At 39.1% G+C, this 26,831-nt stretch overlaps 1 protein-coding gene and 1 non-coding gene across 2 annotated transcripts in view; both read left to right on the top strand.

The window, feature by feature from the left end:
• The window catches only part of SPIDR (scaffold protein involved in DNA repair), a 493,368-nt gene that overhangs the window by 169,230 nt on the left and 297,307 nt on the right, over positions 1 to 26,831 (top strand). The window contains exon 8 of the mRNA XM_036263912.1: positions 26,580 to 26,793. Coding sequence (XP_036119805.1) covers positions 26,580 to 26,793 — 214 coding nt within the window. The remainder of the gene's footprint in view (positions 1 to 26,579; positions 26,794 to 26,831) is intronic.
• Positions 25,652 to 25,758, top strand: LOC118631945. The gene has a single exon (XR_004959931.1). It is a non-coding gene; the product is annotated as a U6 spliceosomal RNA (small nuclear RNA).

Here is a 26,831-nt window from a genome sequence, read left to right as displayed (position 1 = left end):
ATGAAACCTTGTGTATGCCATTTTAACCTTTCCACCAATCTAGTTTTCCAAACTTCTTTGGCTCATCTTTATTTTCAAAGGAGTGATAGGTTTTCTATTTGGGAATCTTTTGCCTGGAGAAACCTGTTTGAAACCACATGCTTGACTTTTCCTCATCTTTCAGGAAAGCTCGCCAGGGGACAGTAAATTCACGGGCTGGGTGGCCCCGCTCTGGGAGCCCATGCAGCACAAACCTACGAATGGGTTGCTGCTTATCCATCATACAGTACAATTTATCTGTCTCAATAGATGCAGTAGTAAACTTTTCTGTTACAAAATAGGAAAGTTTTTAGCCTTCAAACAGAATAAATAAGTTCTTGGACTAGAGAATGCCTTGTAAAGTTGGAAAAATTGGAAAAATGCCTTTGTATTGTTACAGTGATTTAAAAGTGTAGCCTGAGATCTGCGTTCACACCCTTTCATCCGAGTGAGACGGCCCCATTCCCAGCAGCGCAGACACTGTTCCTCACTGCTGCCTTATCACAGCGTGCAAGGACAGTGCTTCCTCTTGGTTTGCCTTTTCCTGTGTTCATTTTCCTTCTTGGTTTTTTGCTGTGTCCTCCTCTGTGTGCAGCTTCAGCAGATGTTCCTCAGGCTTCTGTCCTGGCCCTTTTCTTGTTCTGTGCGCCTTTGGGGTCATTGGTGGTCTTTGTATTGCCTCCTCCGGGCTTTCTGAGGGGTCTGGTAATTCTGTGTCCCACTGGCTTTCCTGGCCCACCCCCATCACGCCTGCATCCAAGCATCCTGTAGGCCCTCAGACCCAGCAAGCCCTGGTACTGGCCTTCCTTGGCCCATTAACCTAGCAGTCTTCTGTTGGGCTTTCTTATACATTTTTTCCGTACACCTCTTTCCTAGATTCTGGTGATTATACCTCAAAACTGTCTCCCAAGTGAGATCTCTTCATTAATCCCATCTGCTACTAGTCAAGGCCTGTGTTCCCATGTGCCTAGATTATTGTGTCAGTCTCCATCTGGTCTCCCTGCCACTGACTTTTCTTACGTTTTCACCTGTCAGGGTTAGTTATCATCTGAAGAGGTACATCTGGTGATATCAGCCTTTTACTTTGAAATTTTTTCATTGACTTCCTCTTGTCCTTGGAACAAATGTTCATCACTTTTAAACTCTCAAGTGTGGTATTTTTGACCTTCTCTGTGCCTACCTTATGGAGTCTCATTTTCTTCTGCCCTTTTCTATGCCACCTTACACCTGTGCCCAACACTAAGTACCTCCTTCCTGTAAGAAGCTGTGTCTTTCATGATTTAAGCTTGACCACGAAGACTGATACAGTTTTCTCTCTTTGCCTGTAATTATACTTCCAGTATCTTGTTGTAATTATACAAAGTGTAAGTAAATAATAATTGTAAAGTGCTACAAAGATATATAGGGCTTACCCAGCAACCCTGAGCAGTGCCTGGTAACTCAGAAAGTGTTTATGAAGTGAATAAATAAATGTCAGTGGTGAATTTTGAAATATCTCATGCCCCGGCCAGTTTGGCTCAGTGATTTGAGCATCAGCCCGCAGACCAAAGGGCTGTGGGTTTGTTTTCTGGTCTAGGGCACATACCTGGGTTGCAGGTTTGATTCCTAGCCCTGGTCTGGGTTGTGCAAGAGGCAACCAATCGTTGTGTCTCTCTCACATTGATGTTTCTGTCTCTCTCCCCTCCCTCCTTTCCACTCTATCTAAAAATTAATGGGAAAATATCCTCGGGTGAGGATTAACAAACAAACAAAATTTCATGACGCCAGAACGCAAAAATGGCCCTAGTCAGTAGATGTCAGTTCTGATCCCAACTCTGCTGGAGCTAAAAGTCTATGTGGGTCACTTGATCTGTGCCTCAGTTTCCTTACTGAGAAAAGTTGATTTTGTAAATCTTTAGGTTATTTCTACTTTTAAAATTCTGTGTTACTGTTTTACCTGGCCTTACACGTAGTTCCCAGTTGCAGTCGTCCTCTGGGTGTCACTCCCTTCGTGGCCCCTGTTCGTGTTCTACTTCCCTTCCACTTCCCACGATTGGAATTCCCAGACCTCTCACTGCGTGCCTGTCGAGAGGCACTTTTATCTCATCATCTCATTTTAATTCTTTGACTAACTTTTCTTCTCCTTTTCCCTCTCTTCCTGTTAGTGTTTGTTACAATGATGTTGAAGGACATAGTACCCAAGACTAAAATACCCATTTTTGTTTAGTAGAAGTGAATTTGCTGTACTCTGTTGACATGCACTGCTCTAGCTAACTGTAGATTTTGCCTATTTTGATTCAATTTAATATGACTTAAATGATTAAATAGAAGTTATTCACTAGAATATCCTTTATTAATAGTTGTTACAAAGGGGGAGGGGTTGAAGGTTGATAGTTGAGTAAGGGTCAAGAATAACATGGCAGTAGGGATACCCTGGATTCTGTCTGCACATCAGTAAATGCATTGTTAGCTCGTTTTGCTATACAGATTTACCGCGTTTCGATCTTTCTGTCGGTGTCCATGCAGTTCTGGACTTCCTCAAGATTGTTTCGAGAAGGGTGGGTGTGAGCCTGAAAACCACAGAGCAGCGATTTTCAGCCTTTTCCATCTTTTGGCACACGTAAATTAATTACTAAAAGTCTTTGACACACCCCAAAATATATCTTTTTCCTAATCTGACAAAAAAGAGATATAATTTTGATTCGTTCATACTGGACCGCTATTGATGTGTTGGCCATTATCATTTCTTTTATAATCTAAGGGAAAAGAGGTCAGTGCCCCTGACTAAATAGTCAAGTATTATATGTTTTAGAAATTCTTACCACACACCAGTTGAAAATCACTGCTCTAGAGGATTCTTCCACAATTAGTAAGTTTTTTATTTTATTACTAGGTTTCTGAAATAGTTCTCAACACATATTTTTTAGTTGATGTTACATTAATAAAAAATATATTTAGCCGGTTTGGCTCAGCGGTTAGAGCGTCGGCCTGTGGTCCAGAGAGACCCGGGTTCAGTTCCCACTAAGGGCACGTAACTCAGTTGCAGTTTGTCCCCGGCCCTGGTTGGTCGTGCGGGTGGCAGCCACTCGATGTGTCCCTTTCATGTTGATGTTTCTCTCTCTCCCTCCCACTCTACCTGAACAAAAAATAGAAAAATGTCCTCTGGTGAGGATTAAAAAATAATAATACATTTAAATATTTTTGAATTTTCTCTTTAGTCAGCTATACGACCTTTTACACGTTGTTTTAGTGTGATTTTAGACACATTTTTAATTCTATTTTCTGAGCTAAAAGTATTACCTGCTGTGCTCTGAAATACAGTGTTTTAAGTGAGTAACTTTTTTAATAAAGAAGACCTTGCTTTGTGGGTTCTCAGAGTGGGAGGGGTCAGTTTGCATACCAGATGGTCCTAAATGCCTCACACCTTGGAAAGTTGAACCTGCAGTAGCCTCCTGTCTCAGTTTAGGTTGCCATAACAAAGCAGCACAGACTGAGTGTCTTGAACAACAGTCATTTATTTCTCACATTTCTAGAGGCTGGAATTCTGAGATCAGGGTGCCAGCATGATCCAGTTCTGGTGAGAACTCTTCCTGACTTGTAGGCAGCTGCTCAAAGTAGCTCTGTGTGCACAAGGAGAGAATGATTTCTGGTGTCTGTTCTTATAAGGATACTAATCTTCTTGCCACCATCCTTATGACCTCATTTAATCTTAGTTCCTTCCTTAGAAGCCCCATCTCTAAATACATCTACACTGGGTGCTAAGGCTTCAACATATGAATTTGGGGGGACATAAACATTTAGTCTATAACCTTTCACCCTTGCCCAAAAATTCAAGTCTTTCTCACATTCAAACTGCATTCATTCCATCACAACAGCCCCCAAACCCTTAACTCATTGCAGCATCAACTCAAGAGTATAAAGTCCAAGTCTTATCTAAACGTCATCAAAATCAGATATAGGTTCCAATGTAGGTACTCTTCATCCTGTGGCCAAATTTCTCAATAGCTGTAAGCCTGTGAAACCAGATAAATTACGCGCTTCCAAATACAGTGTTGGAACAGGTACCGAATATACATCCCCATTACAAAGGAAGAAATAGGAAGGAAGGGGTGATAAATCCCAAACAAGTCCAAAAACTACCAAAGCAAATTTCTTTGAATTATAAGGCTCAAGAAAAATCCTGTTTGGTTCAGTGCTCTGCCCTCCAGGTCCACTAGGGGTGGCATTGTCACCCCCATGGCTCTTCTGGGTCTCTTACCCTCGTAGCTTTGTGCAAAGGCTCCAACCCTGAGGCAGGGAGGGGGCGTTTTGGCCCTCCTAAACAGTGAGGTGGCCCCATCCTTTGAAACCCAGGAGACATTTTCAGCTCTTTCCCCTGGACCTATGGTGAGAGTGGCAGCCCTGTTGATCTCTGAATTAATTTCCTTTTGGGCCATTCTTCCCTTTTTTGAAAGATAATGCACATTCACAGATTAGCTCCATTGCCCTGCCCTGTAGAATGTCAAAGGTCCAACGACGTCTCCTTCGATCAAACTGGCAGAGTGTCTGCTCATGTAACCCTGTAATCTGCTTATTGAGTCACAGTCTAGCCTTACCCTTGGTGTTCTCTTCCCAACATACTTTCTCATTTTTTGTAACATGGGCAGGCTTAGAATTGTCCAAATTTTGAAGTTCTTCCTTCTTTCTTCAAGTCATCTCTGTCCTTTTGTATTTTACTTTAAGAAGTTAGGAGGTCCCAAGCTCTACCTTTAACATTTTGTTTAGAAATCTCTGCTGAACATCTAATCTCATGGCTCACAAGTTCTATCTTTTATAAAACACCAAAGCATAAATCAGCCAAGTTCCTTGCCACTTTGCAACACAAATTTCTGTCTAAGTCAGTTTGGGCCGCTGTACCAAAATACCATAGATGGAGTGGCTTAAACAACAGATGCTTATTTCTTATGGTTCTGGAGGCTGGAAAGTATGTTCAGGGTGTCTGTTGACTCAGTTCCTGGTGAGTACCAACTTTCTGGTTTATAGACAACTTTCTCCTAACTGTATCCTCACATGAGTATACATTAGTGTCCTTAAAAGAAAGATACTAATCCCATTCTTGAGGACTCCATTCTTATGACCCAATTAACTACCAGAGGCCCACCTCCGAATACCATCACCTTGGGGATTGAATATTTTGGTAGACAAACATTTAGTCCAGAGCAGCAATCGCCTTTCCTCCAGTTCAGTAACTGTTCTGCATTCCATTGCATACCTCGCCAGAGTCATCCTGAATGTCCGCATTACTGGAAGGCACCCTGAAACTCCATCCTCTACCCGTCACCTGGTTCCAAAGCTGCTTCCATAGTTTTAGGTATTTGTTAGAGCAGCATCCCACTTCCTGGTACCAAAATCTTAGTCAGCTTGGGCTACGATAACAAATACACGTTGATTTTCTCATAGTCCTCGAGCCTGCATTTCCAAGGTCAGGGTGCCAGCACGGCTGCTTTCTAGTGACAGCTCTGCTTCTGGCTGTGTCCTCTCGTGGTCTTTGCTCTGTGCTCAGCAGAGAAAGCGGGAGGGAGGGAGGTCCTGATGTGTCTCATAAGGACACAGATCTTATCAGATCAGGGCCTCACTCGTATGACCTCATTCAGACTTCATTTCTTGGAGGCCCTAGCTCCAAATTCAGCCACACTAGGTTAGAGCTTCAACATACGAATTTTGGGGGGACACAAACATTTAGTCCAGAGTACCCTTTCTTGTCTGGTTTTATATAAACTTTGCCTCTCTGGTGCCTTGTATGCTTTTTCCTTACTTGAATTTCTAAAACATGGGACCATCTACTGCCCATTCACCCTCTACAGAACAGTGCAGAATGTGTCACAGCGACATGCCTGGTGGTAGCACTGTGACACTGGTCCCTGGAGGCTGTCTTGCTTTACTAATTCCTGATTGTTCTCATTTCTGTGGACTGTGATAAACATTCCTGGTTAGTATTGTCTAGTCCTCTTTTATTTTTAAGGGTTGGGTTTCAGATTTTTGTTTCATGCTTAGAATTATTGTGGCTTTTGGCAAAGAATATTTTAAACTGGGTGAAAAGCAAGAGAAAATGTGGAATCAAGAAGTGAAAGCACAGTTGTTTACAGTTCAGTGAGCAGTTGTGGTCAAGAAATCTGTCTGTTCGTCATTGCCAGATGACTTAAAGTTTTATGGGGGAGCATACATTTTAAACAAAAAGTAATTTTCCTTGTTACAGGGTAAAGCAGTGAATTCTTCATAATTTAGTTTTTATGTATTATAATCTAGACTTCTAGTTAAAGCTATTTGAATCTTATTGTGAAATTATCTATGAAATTAATCTGATGGCATCTTAAAACATTTAATCAAACTAAAACTTTAATAATTTTAATATTGATGCAATAATACAGTTAATAAAAGATTCACTTATTGAATATCACAGAAACATAATATTGCTAGGTATTTGGGAATCATTAGTAAAACTAGGCATAGTTGTAACCTCTCAAAATAAAAGATAGTATAAATCTGTACAAATATATACAATTCACCTTTGTATATAAACTTTGCCTTTCTGGTGCCTTTGTATGCTTTTTCCTTACTTGGATTTCTTAAAACATGGGACCTTCTATTGCCCATTCACCCTCTACAGAACAGTGAGGCCAATGCATGGTATTGCACTGCCCACGGATTAGCTCCGTTGCCCTGCCCTGCAGAATGTCAGAAGTCCAACGACGTCTCCTTCGATCAAACCTGCAGTGTCTGCTCATGTAATCCTATAATCTGCTTATTGAGTCAATACAAACTGGTGCAATACAAACAGTGAACAGATAAAATATCATTTGGATTTGATTGGGGAATGGACTGTTTGTTTATTTGTTTGTTTATTTATTTATTTATTTATTTTGGAACATCACTTGAATCACATTTAATTTGCATTCTTTGGGTACCTATCTAGTCCAGGTGAAGTAAGGGGAGGTAGCTAAATACCAACTTTGTTTGGCAATGAAATCAAGACTAGAAAAATCGTCCTCAGAGTTCTTTACATCAGTTTGTATTAGGGTTCATTCAGCTCACACATGTTTATTGGTACTGATGCAAGTAAAGCAGAGTCTATGGTTTAACAGATGAGATTATTTATTATTCATGTTAAAATTTTGATAAATAAGAGAAACAGTGATGACATAAAGAAGAGTAATAATCTCTGCTGGATGGAAAAGGAGAGATGTTCAGAGAGTTCACCAGGAAGATGGTGGTGAAACCTTTTCTTAAAGTATGGTCTGTTTTTCACCCCATTATGGAAGTAACTTTAATTGACTTGTGTAGAGGTGTAGCTTTGAGTTTAGAGCAGTAAGAAGTAACAGATAGCAAAGGCATTTGTACACAATGCAGAGTAGCTTAGATTTTATCCAATGGATGGCCATTCAGGGTTCTAGTACAGGGGTGGCTATCATTAAAATTATACCTAAAAAGATAACTCTGGTGGGCCTAAATAACAGTAAGTCAAAATGAGGCAAGTTAGGACCAGGCCACTATAATAGCTAAGAGGCATCTCAATTTTAATATATTTAAAATTGGTGTCTTGTTACCAGTATTTTTCCTGCCTCCTGCCCCCCTCCACATACACAAAGAAATCAACTCATTTAGAAATTTTTTCTATCTCATTAAACATTAACTCTGTTCTACTTGCTCAGGTCAAAAATACTGTAGTCATTCTTGACTACTTTCTCTTATATCTTACTTGCTGCCTATTGGCTCTATCTTCGAAGTATTTCTAGTTTCCAACATTTCTCACCATCTCTCTCTCTACTCTCCAGGTCCAAGCTATCATCCTCCCTCCTGGATTGCTACAGCATTGGTCCCTCTACTTCTCTTCAGCCTTCAGTCTGTTCTCAACAGTGCAACTCATATGCCTTCCCCATCGTCTTCTCTGTACACTCAGGAGTAATACCCCAGGTCCATACAATAGTATAAAATCTGTCTTCTCCCAGATTAACCCATTCTGATCTGATCTCCTGTGCCCTGCCACCAGGCTCAGGCATACTGCATTCAAGCCTAACCGAAACAGGTGTGGACTTTTCTCTTAAAAGGTGGAATTAACTTTTGGGAAAAGCTAAAACTTCTCATAGGAATGTTAGAATACAGTCCTGTTTCTTTTGGTACTTGAACGGCCTAATTGAGCATAAGAATTAATAAGGTCACATCATTTGACCTTGAGATTGGGCATATTCCTAGGACTCTAGTCAGGCATTGAATTCTGTTTATATGATTGTACTAACATAATTCCTTAATTATTTTTAACTCTTTGGCCATAGTACAGATTTTGGGTATAGGTTATAGGACACACTGTGAACATGAACCTTGACAATGAAAGTGGAATTAAAATTGTGTGCCACACTGAGAACGAAAATGTATAAAGGTGTATAAGCCCTTTATTATTTTACAAAGCTAGGAGTTCCTAGATAACTGTCAGAAATTAATAGAATAGAACATAGAGTTGGTTAAATAATAATATTTTAAATTTCACAAGTAACTATGAGAATCATCCCAAATAAGACCATTTGGTACTGGACACATATATTATCTGGGAGGGGGGGGGGGATAAAGCTATAAAGTACAGTTTTAAAAAGAATAAAATGTGAGATTATTATACCATGGTAATTTGTAGTGAACGCTACAAATATTAAGAACAGAGGTTCTGTTTGCATGGGAAACAAGTGAACTCGAAAATACCCTGATGTCTGCCCCTGACCTTGCTGTGCTGTCTTGCTGCCTTTCTCCCCATCTGTGTTTATGTGTCTTTGCCTCTGTGCCTGCGTGTACACGATGGGTGAGGACTGAGGTAAAAGGGAATGGTGGGCACTTGATAATTTGGCCTGAATGAGAGAAAACAGTAACAGTAGGACATATGTTTTAAAATAAGAGAGTAGATTAGCTTTTTGGGATATCTGTGAAGATAAAGAGAGACAGAGGAATAATATAGAGGGAAAATCCCAAATTACTATGTGGTCAATGTTTGGATAATTAAATGGAGAAACTTGAAGTCAGTGCAGCAATTATATTATGAAAAGGTTCTCTTCTCTATAGGAGCATAATTTCAGTCTCTCTTCCCACATACTACTTTGCTTCATTGAGTACTTCCTTGCATAGCTTTCATTAGTTTCTTGTATTGTGTTTCTTGTACAGGATTCATGAAAGTTGTCCTCACACTATGTATCAGTCCATTAACATAGCCCACTTAGGAGGATTTGAGTTGACATATATATGAATGGAACTTAGCTACCTGTATATGTCAAATAAGTTATTTAACTCAGTAGTCACAAGTATATTTTGTTCTTATATCATTTACTCAATTTTTTTGTGGCCACTTAGTAATTTAAAACCAAAGACATGTTTAAGAGCAGCAAGCTGACAAAATAAATTACTCATTTGTACATTAATTCAGCAGTTGTTAGCCCTTAAGTTAAATATTTTATATTTTTAACTGAAAACCATTTTATCTGCTTGGCCTTTGCTTGGATAGAAATTACTGGATCTTGTGGTATATTTTCTATATGAATATTTTTATATCTGCTTTTTAATCATTTCAAGTTTTTGGTGTTATAAATTAATATTTGTATTCTCCATTTGATTTCTGTGATACTCTCTTCAGTGTTTGGATGATGACAAGTTATCCTCTTCTTTCTCGGTGTTGAAATCCTCACCATGTCAAGTTACAGCAAGAGCCTCACAGGAGTTCATTTCTCAACCTAATGTGCTTTCTTTCCATTGTAAACAAATCCTACATTTTAGCATAATAAAGTAGGGGGGAAAGCATCATTCATAGTTTTCTATCTTTAACTGGCATTTACTTGAGACATTTTAGTTCTTGATTTATAAAGATACTCAGTCTGTGGGATTAGACCTGCCAACAGTCCTCTCTGGCTGCCTTGCCCAGGAGAAGTGGTGTTTGCACCGAAGTGGCCACATGTTGTCCTGACTTCTTTCCCTATTCACCAATAGAAGAGGAGCTGCTTTCTATTCAAGAAACAGCTGTTGTGGGAGAGCACATTCAACATTCAGTATCTAGTCAGTGCCTTTCTTTAATACTTGCTTTTGGCTCCCACTTTCCTCCCCCATACTGACTAGCGTAACATTATGCTGGTTCATATCCTTCCCCCATTCCACTTCCTTCCTTATCTTAAGATACAGAAGCAAGATAGATATATACCTCAGGAATTCAAGATAGTGCTCTCGGGGAGGTGCTGTAGCCTTGCTTAATATGGGAGCACATACACCTAGAGAAAGGAAGAGGTAGAAAATTTGGGATTGTGTGGAAAATGACAAAATAAATCTAAGCAAGCAAGAAATGGAAACAAAATCAAACTATTATAACTAAAAACTTTATACTATTTAAATTTTTTTATTATTCACTATTAACCAATTGGGTACAGTGGTAAAAAAAACAAACTCATATTAGTGTCTGTTATTGGCACGGCACTGCTAGACACTTAGCATTTGCAATCTTTTTTTTTTTTTTTTTTCTGGAACAAAGTTAAATTTCTGTTTTCTAGATTATGAACCATCCAAGGAGGGGGAAATAGTTTTATTTATTTTCTGTTATTATTCAGTGAGATAGATTGATTGCAAAAATGAACAATATTCTTCCTTCACCACTCCCCCTTCCCCACTTTTGTAAATCTCTGTGGTGGATGTGTACTGTTTTAATTTAAATCAGCTGGAGCTACTCTTTAAGAGGATTCAGTTTCCTTTATAGTTGGAGGCTAGTGGTGTAAAACAGACATTTTAAAAGATAGTATTGATGAAATAGCAGCGATGTTCTTTCTGTACCTGAAGCCTCTCTGACTCTGGGCCAGATGCATGTTTAACTTGTGAAGAACACCAGATCCTCCTGTGGACCACATGTCGCGGAAGGTGGAGGCAGTAAGAAAGTGATGTGGGTTGTGGCAGTCCAGTTTCTCCTCCTCCTCCTTCAACTTCACATCTACCATCCCTTTTTTCTCCTTTATTTTTTTTCCTTTTTATTGAATTTAATGGGGTGGCACTGGTTAACAAAATTGTGCAGGTTCAGGCACACAATTCTATAGCACATCCACATACTATATTATATATTCATACCCCAATCAAGTCTCCATCCATTACCATTTATCCCTCCCATACCTTCCTCCACCTCCCTCTACTCCTCCTACCCCTGCCAATCACCACACTGTTGTCCATGTCCGTGAACTTTTTCTCTTTTGTTTTTGTTTTGTTTTTGTTTTTTTTGCTATATTCCTCCACTCCCCCATTCAGTCCCCACCTCTGACACCTGTCAGCCTGTTCTCTATGGGTCTAGCACTATTTTGCTTATTAGTTCATTTTGTTCATTATATTCTACATATGAATAGAATTATTTGGCACTTGCCCTGGCCAGTGTGGCTCTGTTGGTGGTGTAACTGAAGCCAAGGTTTGACTGCCTGCCGCCATAAAAGCCAAACTCCTGAGACAGATGCTCGTGAAAAAAGGAAAGAGGTTTATTTGAGTGCCAGCATCTTGAGAAGATGGGGACTCTTGTCTAAAGCCCATCTCAGCACCTCTGTGCAGGCAGGGATTTTTATAGGGAGGGAAAGGGAAAGCAGAACAAAGAAATCAGGAGGGACTCTGGACATGCAGACATTATGCTTGGTGATCCCCATATGAATCTTTAATGTCAGAATATTGGATCTGGTCAGTGCTAGCCAGATTCCTGTAGCTAGTGCTCTGTGTTGACCAAAGTCATAGTCAAGACCTTTTAGTGCACAAGCAGAAACTGGAACTGCTGGTACCTGCAATATACTTATAAGGAACGTGTCAGTATGTGAGTTTCTTTTTTTTCAGTTTGCTAGTATATTTTAATTTCATTGCATTGTTAGAGTAGTATAAAGTTTTGTATAGTTATTTATTTTATTTTATTTTTTAGTATTGTATTTTTGTTACAGATGTTTCTCCTTGTTTTCCCAATTGACACCCTCCTCCCCATCCCCCCAACGCCGTCCTTGGCGTTATTGTCCATGTCCATTGGTTATGCATACATGCATATAAGTTTTGTGGTTTATCTCTTCCCTCCCACCACCACCACTTCTGAGGGTTGTCAGTCTGTACCCTACTTCGACGTCTCTAGGTCTACCCTATTCCTCAGACTGTTATGTTCATTATATTCCACAAAAAAGTGAGATCATGTGGTATTCGTTTTTTCCTGCTTGGCAAAAAAATTAAGATACCTAGGAATAAACTTAACCAAAGGACCTATTTGCAGAAAACTACAGGACAGTGAAAAAAGAAATAGAGGAAGATATAAAGTTTTTATTCCCTGTTACAGTGGAAGTTTTGACCCATACATCAAAAGGTCAAGGGTTTGATTCCCGGTCAGGGCATATATCTATGCTGTGGTTTTGATATCCAACCCTGGTTAGGGCATATGTGGGAGGCAACCTGTTAATGTTTCTCTCTTACCTCTCTCTGTCTATCAGTCTCCCCCCCTTCTCTCTCCCTTTCTTTCTCTTTTCATCTCTCTAAAAATCGATGAAAATGTCCTCAGGTGAGGATTAAATAGAAAAAAATTATATGATAATGGTCTTTCTTTGACTGGCTTATTTCACTTAGCATAAGTTCATACATGCTGTCACAGAAGGTAAGATTTCCTTTTTTTCTGCAGCCACGTAGTATATCATTTTGTAAATGTACCACAGCATTTTTTGTTGACTCGTCTACTGATGGGCACTTGTGTTGCTTCCAAATTTTGGCTATTATAAATAATATTGCTTTTGGTGTTTTGTTTTATAAATTCCTCATACATTTTGGATGTTAAGCCCTTACCAAGTGTATCAGTGAATATATTCTCCCATTTAGTAGGTTTTTTTTTCTTCATTTTGTCGATGGTTTCCTGTGCTATGCAGAAATTTTTTAGTTTAATGTAGTCTCATTTGTTTGTCTTTTGTTTCCCTTGCCTGAGAAGATATATGAGAAAAATATTGCTATAAGAAATGGCGGAGATTTTCCTGCCTATGTTTTCTTCCAGAATTTTCATGGTTTTGAGTTTAACATTTAAGTCTTTAATCCATTTTGAATTTATGCTTGTGTATGTTGTAAAAGGGTTGTCTAGTTTTTTGTTTTTGTTTTTTGCATGTGTCTGTCCAATATTTCCAACACCATTTATTGAATAGACTGTCTTTACCCCATTGTATGTTTTTACCTCCTTTGTCAAATATTAACTGATTATAAAGACGTAGGTTTATTTCTGGGCTCTCTATTCTGTTCCATTGATCTATATGTCTGTTTTTGTGCCAGTAACATACTGTTTTGATTAAATCACTATGAATTTGTCATATAGTTTGAAATCAGATAGCATGATTTTTCCAATTTCATTATTTGTTCTAAAGATCACTGTTGCTCTTTAGGGTCTTTTGCAGTTCCATATACATTTTTGGAGTATTTATTATAGTTCTGTCAAATATGCCATTGGTATCTTGATAGGAATTGCATTGAATCTATAGATTACTTTGGGTAGTATTGACATTTTAATGATGCTAATTCTTTCTCTCCATGAACACAGTATGTGCTTCCACTATTTATAGCTTCTTGAATTTTTTTCTACATTGTCTTATAATTTTCTGAGTACAGGTCTTTGATATCCTTGGATTAATTTATTTCTAGGTATTTTATTCTTTTTGAAGCGATTATGAATGGGATTGTTTTTTAGTTTCTCTTTCTGATATTTTATTATTAGTGTATAAAAATGCAACTGATTTCTGGATATATTTATTTTGTATCCTGCTACTTTACTAAATTCATTTATCAGTTCTACTAATTGTTTGGTGGAATCCTTGGGATTCTGTTTACAATATCATGTCATTTGCAGATAATGACGGTTTTACTTATTCCTTTCTAATTTGGATGCATTTTATTTCTTCTTCTTTTCTCATTGCTGTGGCTAGGACTTCCTGTACTATTTTGAATAAGAGTGGTGAAAACAGACATCCCTGTCCTGTTACTGATCTTAAGGGAAATGCTTGTAATTTTTGCCCATTGAGTATGATGTTGGCTATGGGTTTGTTATATATGGCCTTTTATGTTGAGGTATGTCCCCTCTATTCCCACTTATCTGAGAGTTTTTCTGCATTTATTGATATGATCATGTGGTTTTTGTACTTCATTGTGTTTTTGTGGTCTATCATGTTTATTGTTTTGTGGATATTGTACCAAACTTGGATTGTTGGCATAAATATCATTTGATTATAGTGTATATTCTTTTCAATGTATTGCTGGATCTGGTTTGCTAATATTTTGCTGAGGATTTTAGTATCTATGTTCATCGGGGATATTGGCCTATAATTTTCTTTCTTTGTATTGTCCTCATGTGGTTTTCTAATTTGGATAATGCTGGCCTCATAAAATGAGCTTGGGAATCTTTCCTCCTCTTTAATTTTTTGGAATAGTTTGAGAAGAATAGGTTTTAGTTCTTTTTTAAAAGTTTGGTAAAATTCACCTGTGACGCCATTTGGTCCAGAATTTTTGGTTGTTGAAAAATTTTTTTAAATCACTGCCTCTATTTGACTAGCTGTTATCTGTTTATTTAGATCCTGTGATTCTTTCTGATTCAGTTTTGGAAAATTGTATGTTTCTAGGAATTTATCCATTTTGTCCAGATTGTCCAATTTGTTGTTATATTGTTGTTTGTAATATTTTCTTTCTTTTTTGTATTTCTTTGATTTCAGTTGTTACTTCTTTTCTTTCATTTTGGCTTTTATTTATTTGAGTCCTCTCTCTTTTTTTCTTGATGAGTCTGTTTAAAGTATTGTCAGTCTTATTTATCTTTTCATAGAACCAGCTCTTGTTTTCATTGCTTTTTTGGTATTGTTTTTTCAGACTTTATTTCATTTATTCCTGCTATAATCTTTATTATTTCTTTCCTTCTACAGACATTGGACTTTGTTTCTTGTTCTTTTTTCCATTAAGTGTAAAGAAAATTGTTTGAGATTTTTTTGTTTCATGCAACAGGCTAGTCATGCTATGAATTTTCCTCTTAGGACGGTTTTCACCGTGTCCCATAGATTTTTGGGTTGTTGTATTCTCATTTTTATTTGTTTCAATATATATTTTGATTTCTTCCTTGATCTCATTGTTAACCCATTCATTGTTGAGTACCATGTTATTTAGCCTCTATGTCTTTCTGTGTTTTTTTCTTGTGATCAATTTCTAATTTTATAACATTATCATCAGAAGATGCTTGATATCATTTTAGACTTCTTAAATTTTTAAGATTCGTTTTGTGTCCTGGTCTCTCCTGGAAAGTGTTCCATGTGCACTTGAAAAGAATATATATTTTGCTTCTTTTGGAGTGAAATTCTTTGAAGGTATCAATTAAATCTATCTGATTTCATGTGTCATTTATGGCCTCCATTTCTGTTTGTTGATGTCAGTGGGGTGTTAAAATCTCATACTATGACTGTATTACTGTCAGTCTCTCCCTTTATGTCCATCAAGATCTGGTTCACATAGTTAGGTGCTTCTATATTGGGTGCATTAATTATTACAAGGGTTAATCATAAATGATCGCTCCCTGTCAAATTATCATTATGTACCTCTCCTTCTTTGTCTCTTACTATTGCCTTTGTTTGAAGTCTATTTTGTCCAATATAAGTGTTGCTACCCCAGCTCTTTTTTCAGGGTTTTTTTGCATTAAATATCTTTCTCCATTCTTTCACTTTTAGTCTGTGTGTATCTTTCATTCTCAGATGAGTCTTTTGTTGACACATTTATATGGATCTTGCTTTCTTATCCATTCAGCTACCCTGTGTCTTTTGATAAGCTATTTACATTTAGAATAATTATTGATAGGTATGTAGCTATTGCCATTTTATTCTTTTTTTTTTTTTTTTTTTATCCTCACTCGAGGACATTTTTCCATTTTTTGTTCAGGTAGAGTGGGAGGGAGAGAGAGGAACAGAGAGAGAGAGAGAGAGAAACATCGATGTGAAAGGGACACATCAAGTGGCTGCCACCCGCACAGCCAACCAGGGCCGGGGACAAACTGCAACCGAGGTACATGCCCTTAGCGGGAACCGAACCCGGGTCTCTCAGGACCGCAGGCCAACACTCTAACCGCTGAGCCAAACCGGCCAGGGCGCCATTTTATTCTTTTAACTATGGTCTTCTGTTTTCTATTTTCTTCTTCTTAAATCACGCCCTTTAATATTTCTTGTAATGGTTTGGTGGTAACAAATTTCTTTATCTTTTTTTTTTTTTTTCCCGTCTGGGAAGCTCTTTATTTTTCCTTCAGTGTTAAATGATAGCTTTGCTTCATGAAGGTATCTTGGTTGTAGGTCCTTGCTTTTCATCACTTTGAATATTTCATGTCTTCTTGCCTTTAATGTTTCTGTTGAGAAATCAGCTGATAGTCTTATGGGTGCCCCCTTGTAGGTGATTAACTGACTTTGTCTTGCAGCTTTTAAGATTCTCTTTGTCTTTAATCTTTGCCATTTTAATTATGATGTGTGTTGATGTGGGCCTGTTTGGGTCCATCTTGTTTGGGAATCCCTGTGCTTTCTGGATTTCTTTGTCTTTTTTTCTTCACAAGATTAGGGATATTTTCAGTCACTATTTTCTCAAATATGTTCTTGTTCCCTTGCTCTCTTTCTTCTCCTTCTGGTACCCCTCTGATGTGGATGCTTTTATGCTTTATGTTGTCTCCAAAGTTCCCTTAAATTATCGTCATTTTTTAAAATATTTGTTTCTGCTCTGTGTTTTTTCCACCTTGTTTTCCAAATTGTTGATTTGATCCTCTGCTTTATCCAACCCACTGTTTATTTCTTCCAGTATATTTTTCATTTCAAATATTGTATAATTTATTTCTAACTGGTTCTTTTTTGTGGTTTCTGTGTCTTTTTCTCTTGCTGTTTAGCATTGTTGTAATCATTACTTTGAACTCTGTATCTGATAAATTGCTTGCCTCCATTTCATTTAACTATTTCTGGAGATATCTCCAGTTCTATCATTTGCAGCCTATTTCTTTTTTCTCCCTATCTTGGCTGCCTCTTTGTATTTCTATGTATTTGATAGGTCTCCTATGATGCCTAGTCTTAATGGGATGGCCTTATTTAGTAGGTGTCCTATGGGGTTCATGTTGCAGTCTCCTTGATCACCTGGGCTAGGTGATCCAGGAAAGACCATTTGTGGATTATGTAGTCCTGCCTGTTGTAACTGAGTCTTGATTTCTATTGGGTCATTCATGCATGGGGTTGACCCTCAGGCTGGCTAACTGTGAGGCTAAACCCTGCCCACTGCATGTGAGCTGCTGTGTAGATACTAAACCCATGAAGTGGAATTCACCTCAGTAGGGTTTGGTGCCTTCCAGGACTTCCATCTAGGTATGCCTCTTGTGAAGCTTACTGGCTCCTGCTCTGATGTTTCCTGAAGCTGGCCACTGAGTGTGTTTGTTCTTGGCCTCCTGACATGACTCTGGTGAACGCCAATGTAAGATGCTGCCTGTGACTGGCCCCTGGCAACTTGTTTGGAACAGTCTCGATGGGGATTCTTCTATAAATCATTCATTATAAGACTTCTGTTCAGCTAGTCTTCAGGTGGTTATTCAGTGTGATTGTTCTATATATTAGTTATAATTTTATTTTGGTCCTGCAGAGATGGTGAGTGTAGCTTTCACCTATTCCATTGTCGTTTTGGATCTCTAATTTATTTTTTTTATTATAAAAACAGAGTAATAGGAAAACATAAGTATATTTACCACATAGAATTAATAACACATTGTAATCTATTTTGTATCTTTTTGGTGTTGTTGTTCAGATAGAGTGGGTGGGAGAGAGAGGAAGAGAGAGAGAGAGAGAGAGAAACATCAGCGTGAAAGGGACACATTGAGTAGCTGCCACCCGCACGACCAACCAGGGCAAAGGACAAACTGCAACCGAGGTATGCACCCTTAGCGGGAACCGAACCCGGGTCTCTCTGGACCACAGGCCGATGCTCTAACTGCTGAGCAATACTGTCCAGGGCTAGTTTGTATTTTTGATTCACATTTTCTATAGCAGAAACAATATGACAGATAACTTGGAAATCTTCTGAGTTTCTTTCAAGAGTCACACTCTTCTTTCTCTCTTTAGATACACTAGTTATATTGAGTTTTCTGTGTATCCTGCTAGTCCATATTTATATACTTTTAAAATATATATTTGTTTTTATTGATTTTTTTAGAAAGAAAAGAAGGGAGAGAGAGATAGAAACATCAATGTGAGAGAGACACATCAATCTGCTGCCTCCTGCATGCTCTCCACTGGGGACCGATCCTGCAACACAGGCATGTGCCCTGACCAGGAATTGAACTGGGACCTCTCAGTCCATGGGACAATTCTCAATCCACTGAGCCACACCAACCGGGCCATATTTATATACTTTCATTACATACATATTCACAACAACACAGGGTAAGGCAAAAGTAAGTTACAGTTGTTTGTATGGAAGATAATACAATAATAAATAATAATACAGGAATAAACTTTTTTTCATGTACTCACAACTGTAATCCAACTTTTACCCCACCTTGTAATTTATGGATTTCTGTGTTTAAAAAAACAGCAACACAAAAAACATTATAGGTGGTATTCTCTACATATCTTGTATATCCCTTCTTCTTTGTGAGATCTCTTCATGCTGATACATATAGATTTCATTCACTTTAACTTCAGTATAGTGTTCTGTTGTATGAACACACCACAGTTTACCCATCTTTCTACTGATTTGTGTTGGGTCCAGTTTTCTGCTCTTACAAACAATACTGAGATGTGCTGCCTTGTTTAGGTCTCCTAGTGCCTGTGACAAGTTTCTGAATACATATGTAGGATTTCTGAGTTATGGACTATGCACAGTGTCAACATTTTTCTCACTTAATCTTTTAAAATATTGAGAAAAAATATGGCGGCAGGCAGGACCAGAGGGAGGATGAGTGTGTGAGAAAGTGAACTAGTGTGAGATAGTGTGAGTGGACGTGAAGGTGGACGACCAAACTCGAGCAGTGCAGAGACATGGAGCAGAAGGTCCCTGTGCTGTGGATGGGAGCAGCCGGCTACTGCAGTAAGCAGCTCTTCAGGGCACCTCTCCCTGCACCGCGAGGTGGTCCAACCATTTTGGAAGATCCCGGGACTTCCCTGGGAGGAGGCAGTGAGAGCGGCTAGGGCCCAGCGTCCTGTGCCCACCAGTGCACCTGGCACCATCGGACCAATGGACTCCTTGTGTCAACACAGACCAGTGCACAGTAGCGGAGCTGCCAAGGTGCCAGTTGTGGAAGCCGCAAACGGCCGGGAGCCCAGCACCATTCCCCACAGTAGCAGCTTGATCAAAGTAGAGATATACCCCCAGCAAGAGTCTGGGGAGCAGACATCCATCCCCAGGCAACAGAAGCACAGACCAGCAGTTGAGACCCATCCCCAAAAACTACAGCAAAAGCTGAGCAGGAGTTGAGCCCCACAGGGCAGCAGCACTCCCCAGCTGCCAGCGGCAGGACCTGGGGCTCCACAGAGGCCTGTGCTACACAGCAGCCCACAAGAGTGGTGGGAAACTGGAGCCCAAGAGGGACTGGTACAATCCAGCTGCCCGTGGGACCTATGGGGTGCTGAGGCACCAGAGACTCCTGTGCGACCCAGCTGCCCACAAGATAGGCGTAGAGCTGGGTCTCCAAAGGGACTGTGCTATCCAGTTACCTGCAGGACCTGCGGGATGCTTAGGCACCAGAGACTCCTGTGCGACCCAGCTGCCCACAAGATAGGCGTAGAGCCGGATCTCCAAAGGGACTGTGCGATCCAGCTACCTGCAGGACCAGCAGGGTGCTGAGGCACCAGAGAGGCCTGTGTGACACAGCTGCCCACAAGATAGGCATAGAGCTGGATCTCCAAAGGGACTGTGTGATCCAGCTACCTGCAGGACCAGCAGGGTGCTGAGGCACCAGAGAGGCCTGTGTGACACAGCTGCCCACAAGATAGGCATAGAGCTGGATCTCCAAAGGGACTGTGTGATCCAGCTACCTGCAGGACCAGCAGGGTGCTGAGGCACCAGAGAGGCCTGTGTGACACAGCTGCCCACAAGATAGGGGTGAAATCTCGAGTCTCCAGAGGGACTGCAATTCAGCTGCCCACGGTACAGGCAGGGAGCATGGCTCCAACAGGGCCTTAGCTATACAACTACAGGTGGCACCAGCAACCAGCTGGGAACATAGCTTCAGGGGGGCCCACATGATCCAGCAGCAGCACCTACAAGGACACACCAATACCAGCCCCCAGGAGTCAGTCCTCCAGGATCCACAGCAGGCAAGAGACAACACAGAACAAAACAGTCTGGGAGGAAAAGTAGCTTTATTTGATATACAGTGAGCTGTATACACATCCAGACATCCCTCAGCAGGTCTAGAACTACCAGACGGCTAAAATGGGGAGACAAGGAAACAATACTCAAAGGAAAGAAAAAGAGGAATCACCAGAAAAGGAACTACAGGAAATGGAAGACAGCAACTTGTCAGATAAGAATTCATAACAATGATTTTAAGGGTGCTCAAACAATATGATGAGAACTACAAGCAACTTAATAAGAATTATGAAGAGCTCACTGGAAATTACTTCAGCTTAAAAAAAGAGGTGGAAGCTATGCATAAAAATTGAGAGGAAATAAGGAATGACATAGTGGTTATGAAAAATACCTTAGAAGGGTTCAATAATAGACTAGAAGAAGCTGAAGACCGAATCAGAGACTTAGAAGACAGGGTAGGAAAAAAACACTCAAATAGAGCAGCAAATAGAAAAAAAAATTTTAAAAGCAGGAGGAAAGTTTAAGGGAGCTGTGGGACAAACAAAGCATAACAATATTTGCATTATAGGGATACGGGGAGGAGAAGAATCAGAGAAAGTAATAGAGAACCTGTTTGAAGAAATAATGACAGAAACCTTTCCTAAACTAGTGAAGGAAAAAGTCACACAAGTCCAGGAAACAACAGAGTCCCAAGCAAGATGAACCCCAGAAGACCCACAGCTAGACAAATCATAATAAAGATGGCAAATACTATAGACAAAGAAAGAATCTTAAAAGAAGCAAGAGAAACAGAAAGTTACCTACAAGGGAACTCCCATTAGATTGTCAGCTGATTTCTTAATAGAAACAGTGCAGGCCAGAAGAGAGTGGCATAAAATGTACAAAATAATGCAAGACAATGATCTGAATCCAAGACTGCTCTATCCAGCAAGGCTATCATTCAGAATTGAAGGAGAAATAAAGAGTTTCACGAATAAAAAAAAAAAAAAGCTAAAGTCCTGGCTCGTTTGGCTCAGCGGTTAGAACATTGGCCTGTGGTCCAGAGAGACTTGGGTTCGGTTCCTGCTAAGGGCGCATACCTTGGTTGCAGTTTGTCCCCGGCCCTAGTTGGTCGTGCGGGTGGCAGCCACTCCATGTTTCCCTTTCACGTCAATGTTTCTCTCTCTCTCTCTCTCTTCCTCTCTCTCCCTCCCACTCTACCTGAACAAAAGATGGAGAAATGTCCTCGGGTGAGGATAAAAAAAAAAAGCTAAAGAAATTTACCACCACCAAACCAACACTACAGGAAATTAAGGGAATGTTGTAAGAAGAAGAAGAAACGGAGAGAGAGAGAGAGGAACACAGGCATAAAATTAAAATGGCAACTAATAACTATCTATCAGTAATTACCTTAAATGTAAATGGCTTAAATGCTCCAATCAAAAGACATAGGGTAGCTGATTGGATAAGAAAACATGACCCATATATATGCTGTCTACAAGAGACCCACCTCACAACAAAGACTCACACAAGATGAAAGTGAAGGGATGGAAAAAAATTTTCCAAGCAAATGGAAATGGAAAAAAATCTGGTGTAGCAATACTCATATCTGACAAGATAGACTTCAAAACAAGGGCCATAATAAGAGACAGAGGTCACTACATAATATTAAAAGGATCAATCCAACAAGAGGATATAACCCTGGTAAACATATGCACCAAATATGGGTGCACCAAAATATATTTAAAAACTTCTAGAAGACTTCAAGGGAGAGATCAACAGCAACATAATTATAGTGGGTGACTAACACACCATTGACACCACTGGATAGATCTTCTAGACAAAAAATTAATGAGGACATAGAGTCCTTACAAGACAAACTAGATCAGTTGGACTTCATTGATATTTACAGAACAATTCACCCCAAAGCTGCAGAATGTACAGTCTTCTCAAGTGCACATGGGATAGACCACATGTTAGGACACAAAGCAAGTCTACAAATTCAAGAAAATTGATATCATATCAAGCATCTTCTCAGATCTCAGTGGCATGAAACTAGAACTCAATTACAATAAAAACACACAAAAACCTTCAAACACTTGGAAGCTAAATAGCATGTTATTAAACAGCGAATGGGTTACTAATGAGATCAAGGAAGGAATTAAAAACTTCCTGGAAACCAATGAAAACGAATATACAACAACACAAAATCTATGGGACACAGCGAAAGCAGTCCTGAGAGGGAAGTTCATAGCACTACAGGCCTACCTCAAGAAACAAAAATTCCTAATTGACTCTGTAACCCTATAACTTAAAGAACTAGAAAGTAAACAAAATGAAAAACCCAGAGCTAGTAGGAGGAAGGAAATAGTAAAGGTCAGAGCAGAAATAAACGACATAGAGACCAAGAAAAAAAAATTCAGAATATCAATGAAACAAAAACTGGTTCTTTGAAAAGATAAACAAGACCAATAGACCTTTTGCCAGACTCACCAAGAAACAAAAAGATAGAAACCAAATAAACAAAATCAGAAATGAAAGAGAAGTAACAACTGACACCACAGAAATACAAATGATCATCGAAACATACTATGAACAATTATACGCACAATTGGACACTCTAGGAAAAATGGACAAATTTCTAGAAACACACAGCCTCCCAAAACTGAACCAGGAAGAGATAGAAAACTTGAATAGACCAATAACAACAAAGGAAATTGAAGATGTAATCAAGAAACTCCCAGCAACAAACGCCCAGGCCCAGATGGCTTCACAGGGGAGATTTACTGAACATTCAAAGGAGATCTAATACCCACTCTTCTAAAACTATTGCGAAAAATCTAAGAAGATGGAACAGTTCCAAACTCATTTTATAAGGTCAGCATAATCCTGATTCCAAAACTAGATAAAGACACTACAAAGAGAAAACTACAGGCCAATATCCCTGATGAACACGGATGCCAAAATCCTTAACAAAATATTAGCAAATCAGATCTAGCAATACATCAAATAAATTATTCATTATGACCAAGTGGGTTTTATCCCAGGGATGCAAGGCTGGTACAATATTCACAAATCAATAAATGTGATACACCACATAAGCAAACGAAAAGATAAAAACTATATGATCATATCAATAGATGCTGAAAAAGCATTCAACAAAATCCAGCACCCATTTCTGATAAAAGCGCTCAGCAATGTGGAAATAGAGAGAGATCTCAACATATTAAAGGCCATATATGAAAAACTTACAGCCAACATTATACTCAATGGGCAAAAACTAAAAGCATTCCCCTTAAGAATGGGAACAAGACAGGGATGCCCACTTTCGCCACTCTTATTTAATATAGTACTGGAAGTCTTAGCCACAGCAATTAGAAATGGAGAAAACATAAAGGGGATCCTAATAGGAAAGGAGGAAGTGAAACTTTCATTATTTGCAAATGACATGATATTGTACATAGAAAACCCTAAAGACTCCATAAAAAATTTACTAGAGTTAATAAATGAATTTGGCAAAGTAGCAGGATACAAAGTTAACGTCAAGAAATCAACGGCATTCTTATCACCAATGATTAAATCACAGAAAGAGAGTCTAAAAAAACAATCCCATTTGCCATCGCAGCAAAAATTAAGATACCTAGGAATAAACTTAACCAAATAAATAAATGACCTCTTTACAGAAAACTACAGGTCATTGGAAAAAGAAATAGAGGAAGATATAAAAAAGTGGAAGCATATACCTTTTTCATGGATTGGAAGAATTAACATCATTAATATGTCCATACTACCCAAAGCAATCTATAGATTAAATGCAATCCCCATCAAAATACCAATGACATACTTCACAGAACTATAACAAACACTCCAAAATTTTATATGGAACCAAAAAAGACCCCGAATAGCCACAGCAATCTTGAAAAGGAAGAACAGAGTAGGGGGAATCACATTACTAGATTTCAGGTTATACTACAAAGTACTGTACTGGCAAGAGTACAAGCAGATAGATCAGTGGAACAGAATAGAGAACCCAGAAATTGACCCAAGACAATATGCTCAATTAATATTTGACAAAGGTGGCAAGAGCATACATTGGAGTTAAGACAGTCTCTTCAATAAATGGTGTTGAGAAAATTGGAGAACTACTTGCAAAAAAAATGAAACTAGACCACCAACTTACACCATACATGAGTATAACTCAAAATGGATAAAAGACTTAAATGTGACTCATGAATCCCTAAAAATTCTAGAAGAAAATGCAAGCAACAAAATCTCAGACATCATACGCAGCAGATGTTGCACTGATGCAACACCTAAGGCAAGACATACAAAGGAAAAAATGAACACATGGGACTACATCAAACTAAAAAGCTTCTGCACAGCAAAAGAAACAGACATCAAAACAGAAAGGGATCCCACTATATGGGAGTCCATAATCGCCAATGATGCATCAGATAAGGGGTTAATTTTCAAAATATATAGAGTGCTCATACAACTCAACAAAAGGAAGACAACTCAATTAAAAAATGGGCAGAGGAACTAAATAGACACCTCTCCAAAAAGGACATACAAATGGCCAAGAGAAATATGAAGAAATGCTCAATGTCACTAATCATCAGAGAGATGCAAATTAAAACAACTATGAGGTACCACCTCACACCTGTCAAAATGGCCACCATCAACAAATCATCAAACAATGTGTTGGCCAGGGTGTGGAGAAAAGGGGACTCTAGTACACTGCTGGTGGGAATGCAGACTGGTGCAGCCACTGTGGAAAACAATATGATGTTACCTCAAAAAGTTAAAAATTGAACTCCCATTTAACCCAGTGATCCCACTTCTATGAATATACCCTAAGAAACCTGAAGCACCAATCAGAAAGAATATATGTACCCCTATGTTAATAGCAGATCTATTTATAATAGCTAAGATCTGGAAACAACCCAAATATCCATCAGTAGATGAGAGGATAAAAAAGCTGTGGTACATGTACACAATGGAATACTATGAAGCTGTAAGAAATAAAGATCTTTTATCCTTTGAGATGGAATGGAAAGACCTAGAGAGTATTATGCTAAGCAAAACAAGCCAGTAGAGAAAGACAACTATCACATGATCTCACTTATTTGTGGAATATAATGAACTAAACAAACTGATGAACAAAATTAACCCAGAGACTTAGAGGTGGGGTACAGACTGACAAGCCTCAGAGGAGGGGAGGTTAGGGGAGGCAGAAATAAACCACAGAACTTATATGCCTATATGCATGACCAATGATCATAGTCAACAAAGCCAGGAATGGGACGGGGGTGAAGGGGAGGAGGGTGTCAATGGGAGAAAAATGAAAAACATCTGCAACGTGCTTGCTTCGGCAGCACATATACTAAAATTGGAACGATACAGAGAAGATTAGCAGGGCCCCTGCACAAGGATGACACGCAAGTTCATGAAGCGTTCCATATTTTTGACTGACAAGCCCCAGAAGAGGGGGTGGTGGGGGAGAGAAAAACCACAGAACTTATATGCATGTGTGCATGAACAATGGACATGGACAACAAAGCTGGGGACAGGGCGGGGAGGGAGGGGAAGGAGGGAATCAGTTGGGGAAAAAGCGAAACATCTGTAACAAAAATTAATAAAAAAATGCAACAAAAACATTAATAAATACAAAATAAATAAATAAAAATATTAATTGAAGCTGTTGGCATGATTCACATTTTGCACATGAGAAAACTGAGGTGTTGAAATGCTGTATAACTTAGCTAACTGGGTAAGAGACCAAGTATTTGAATCTTAATCAAATTTCACCCAATTAAATCCAGAACTCTTAACATCCAGCATTCTACATGAATTTGCAACTTTCAACCCTTACAATTATTCGAACATTTGCAGCCAACCAGTCATACTACATCATTTGAAAGTAGAGAATCAAAGCAGGTGATGGGGTAGAGGAGCGTATAAAAAAGAAGAATCTGTTAGGTGGCCAAAGTTCTTTTCAATATTTGTAATAGTGGGTCTGTGTCTTCCATATGCGCAAGATGTTTGTTTATAATAGAAGACTGTATTGTGTTGCTTAAATGCAATATTCTGGCTGTTTTGATTATTTTTAAAAAGATGTTACAGTCACCTTGTTAGAATCTGTATTTACTCTGCAAATTGTGTCAACCATTTTCTCCAGGTGAATTAAGCTATTTGAACATGATTCTTTTATTTACATTACTTTATTCACATTTGAATTATGTCTTTTAGATTTTATTTTTCCTTTTGTTCTTTTCTTCACCTTCTAGGCAACAGATCCGGTATATTAACTGTGAAAATTCTAGAGCTGCATGAAGAGTGCACCATCCAGGTTGCCATGTGTGAGCAGTTAGTGGGACTGCAGGCTGACGGCCCTTTCCAAGGTGAGGCCTTCGGGACTGGCCTAAAGGTTCTCTTCACCGAGGAGACGGCACACCATCTCAGGGCACGTCCCCAAGACATCATCCATATCTACCCTCCCTGGTGAGTGCATAGAACTGATTCCGGAGTCACCAACTGTG

The sequence above is a fragment of the Molossus molossus genome, unplaced genomic scaffold (assembly GCF_014108415.1).
Source record: "Molossus molossus isolate mMolMol1 unplaced genomic scaffold, mMolMol1.p scaffold_m16_p_16, whole genome shotgun sequence".
In the NCBI taxonomy this organism is placed as follows: domain Eukaryota; kingdom Metazoa; phylum Chordata; class Mammalia; order Chiroptera; family Molossidae; genus Molossus; species Molossus molossus.
The sequence above is the reverse complement of the archived record's forward strand: the minus strand, read 5'-3'. Positions and strand labels throughout refer to the sequence as shown.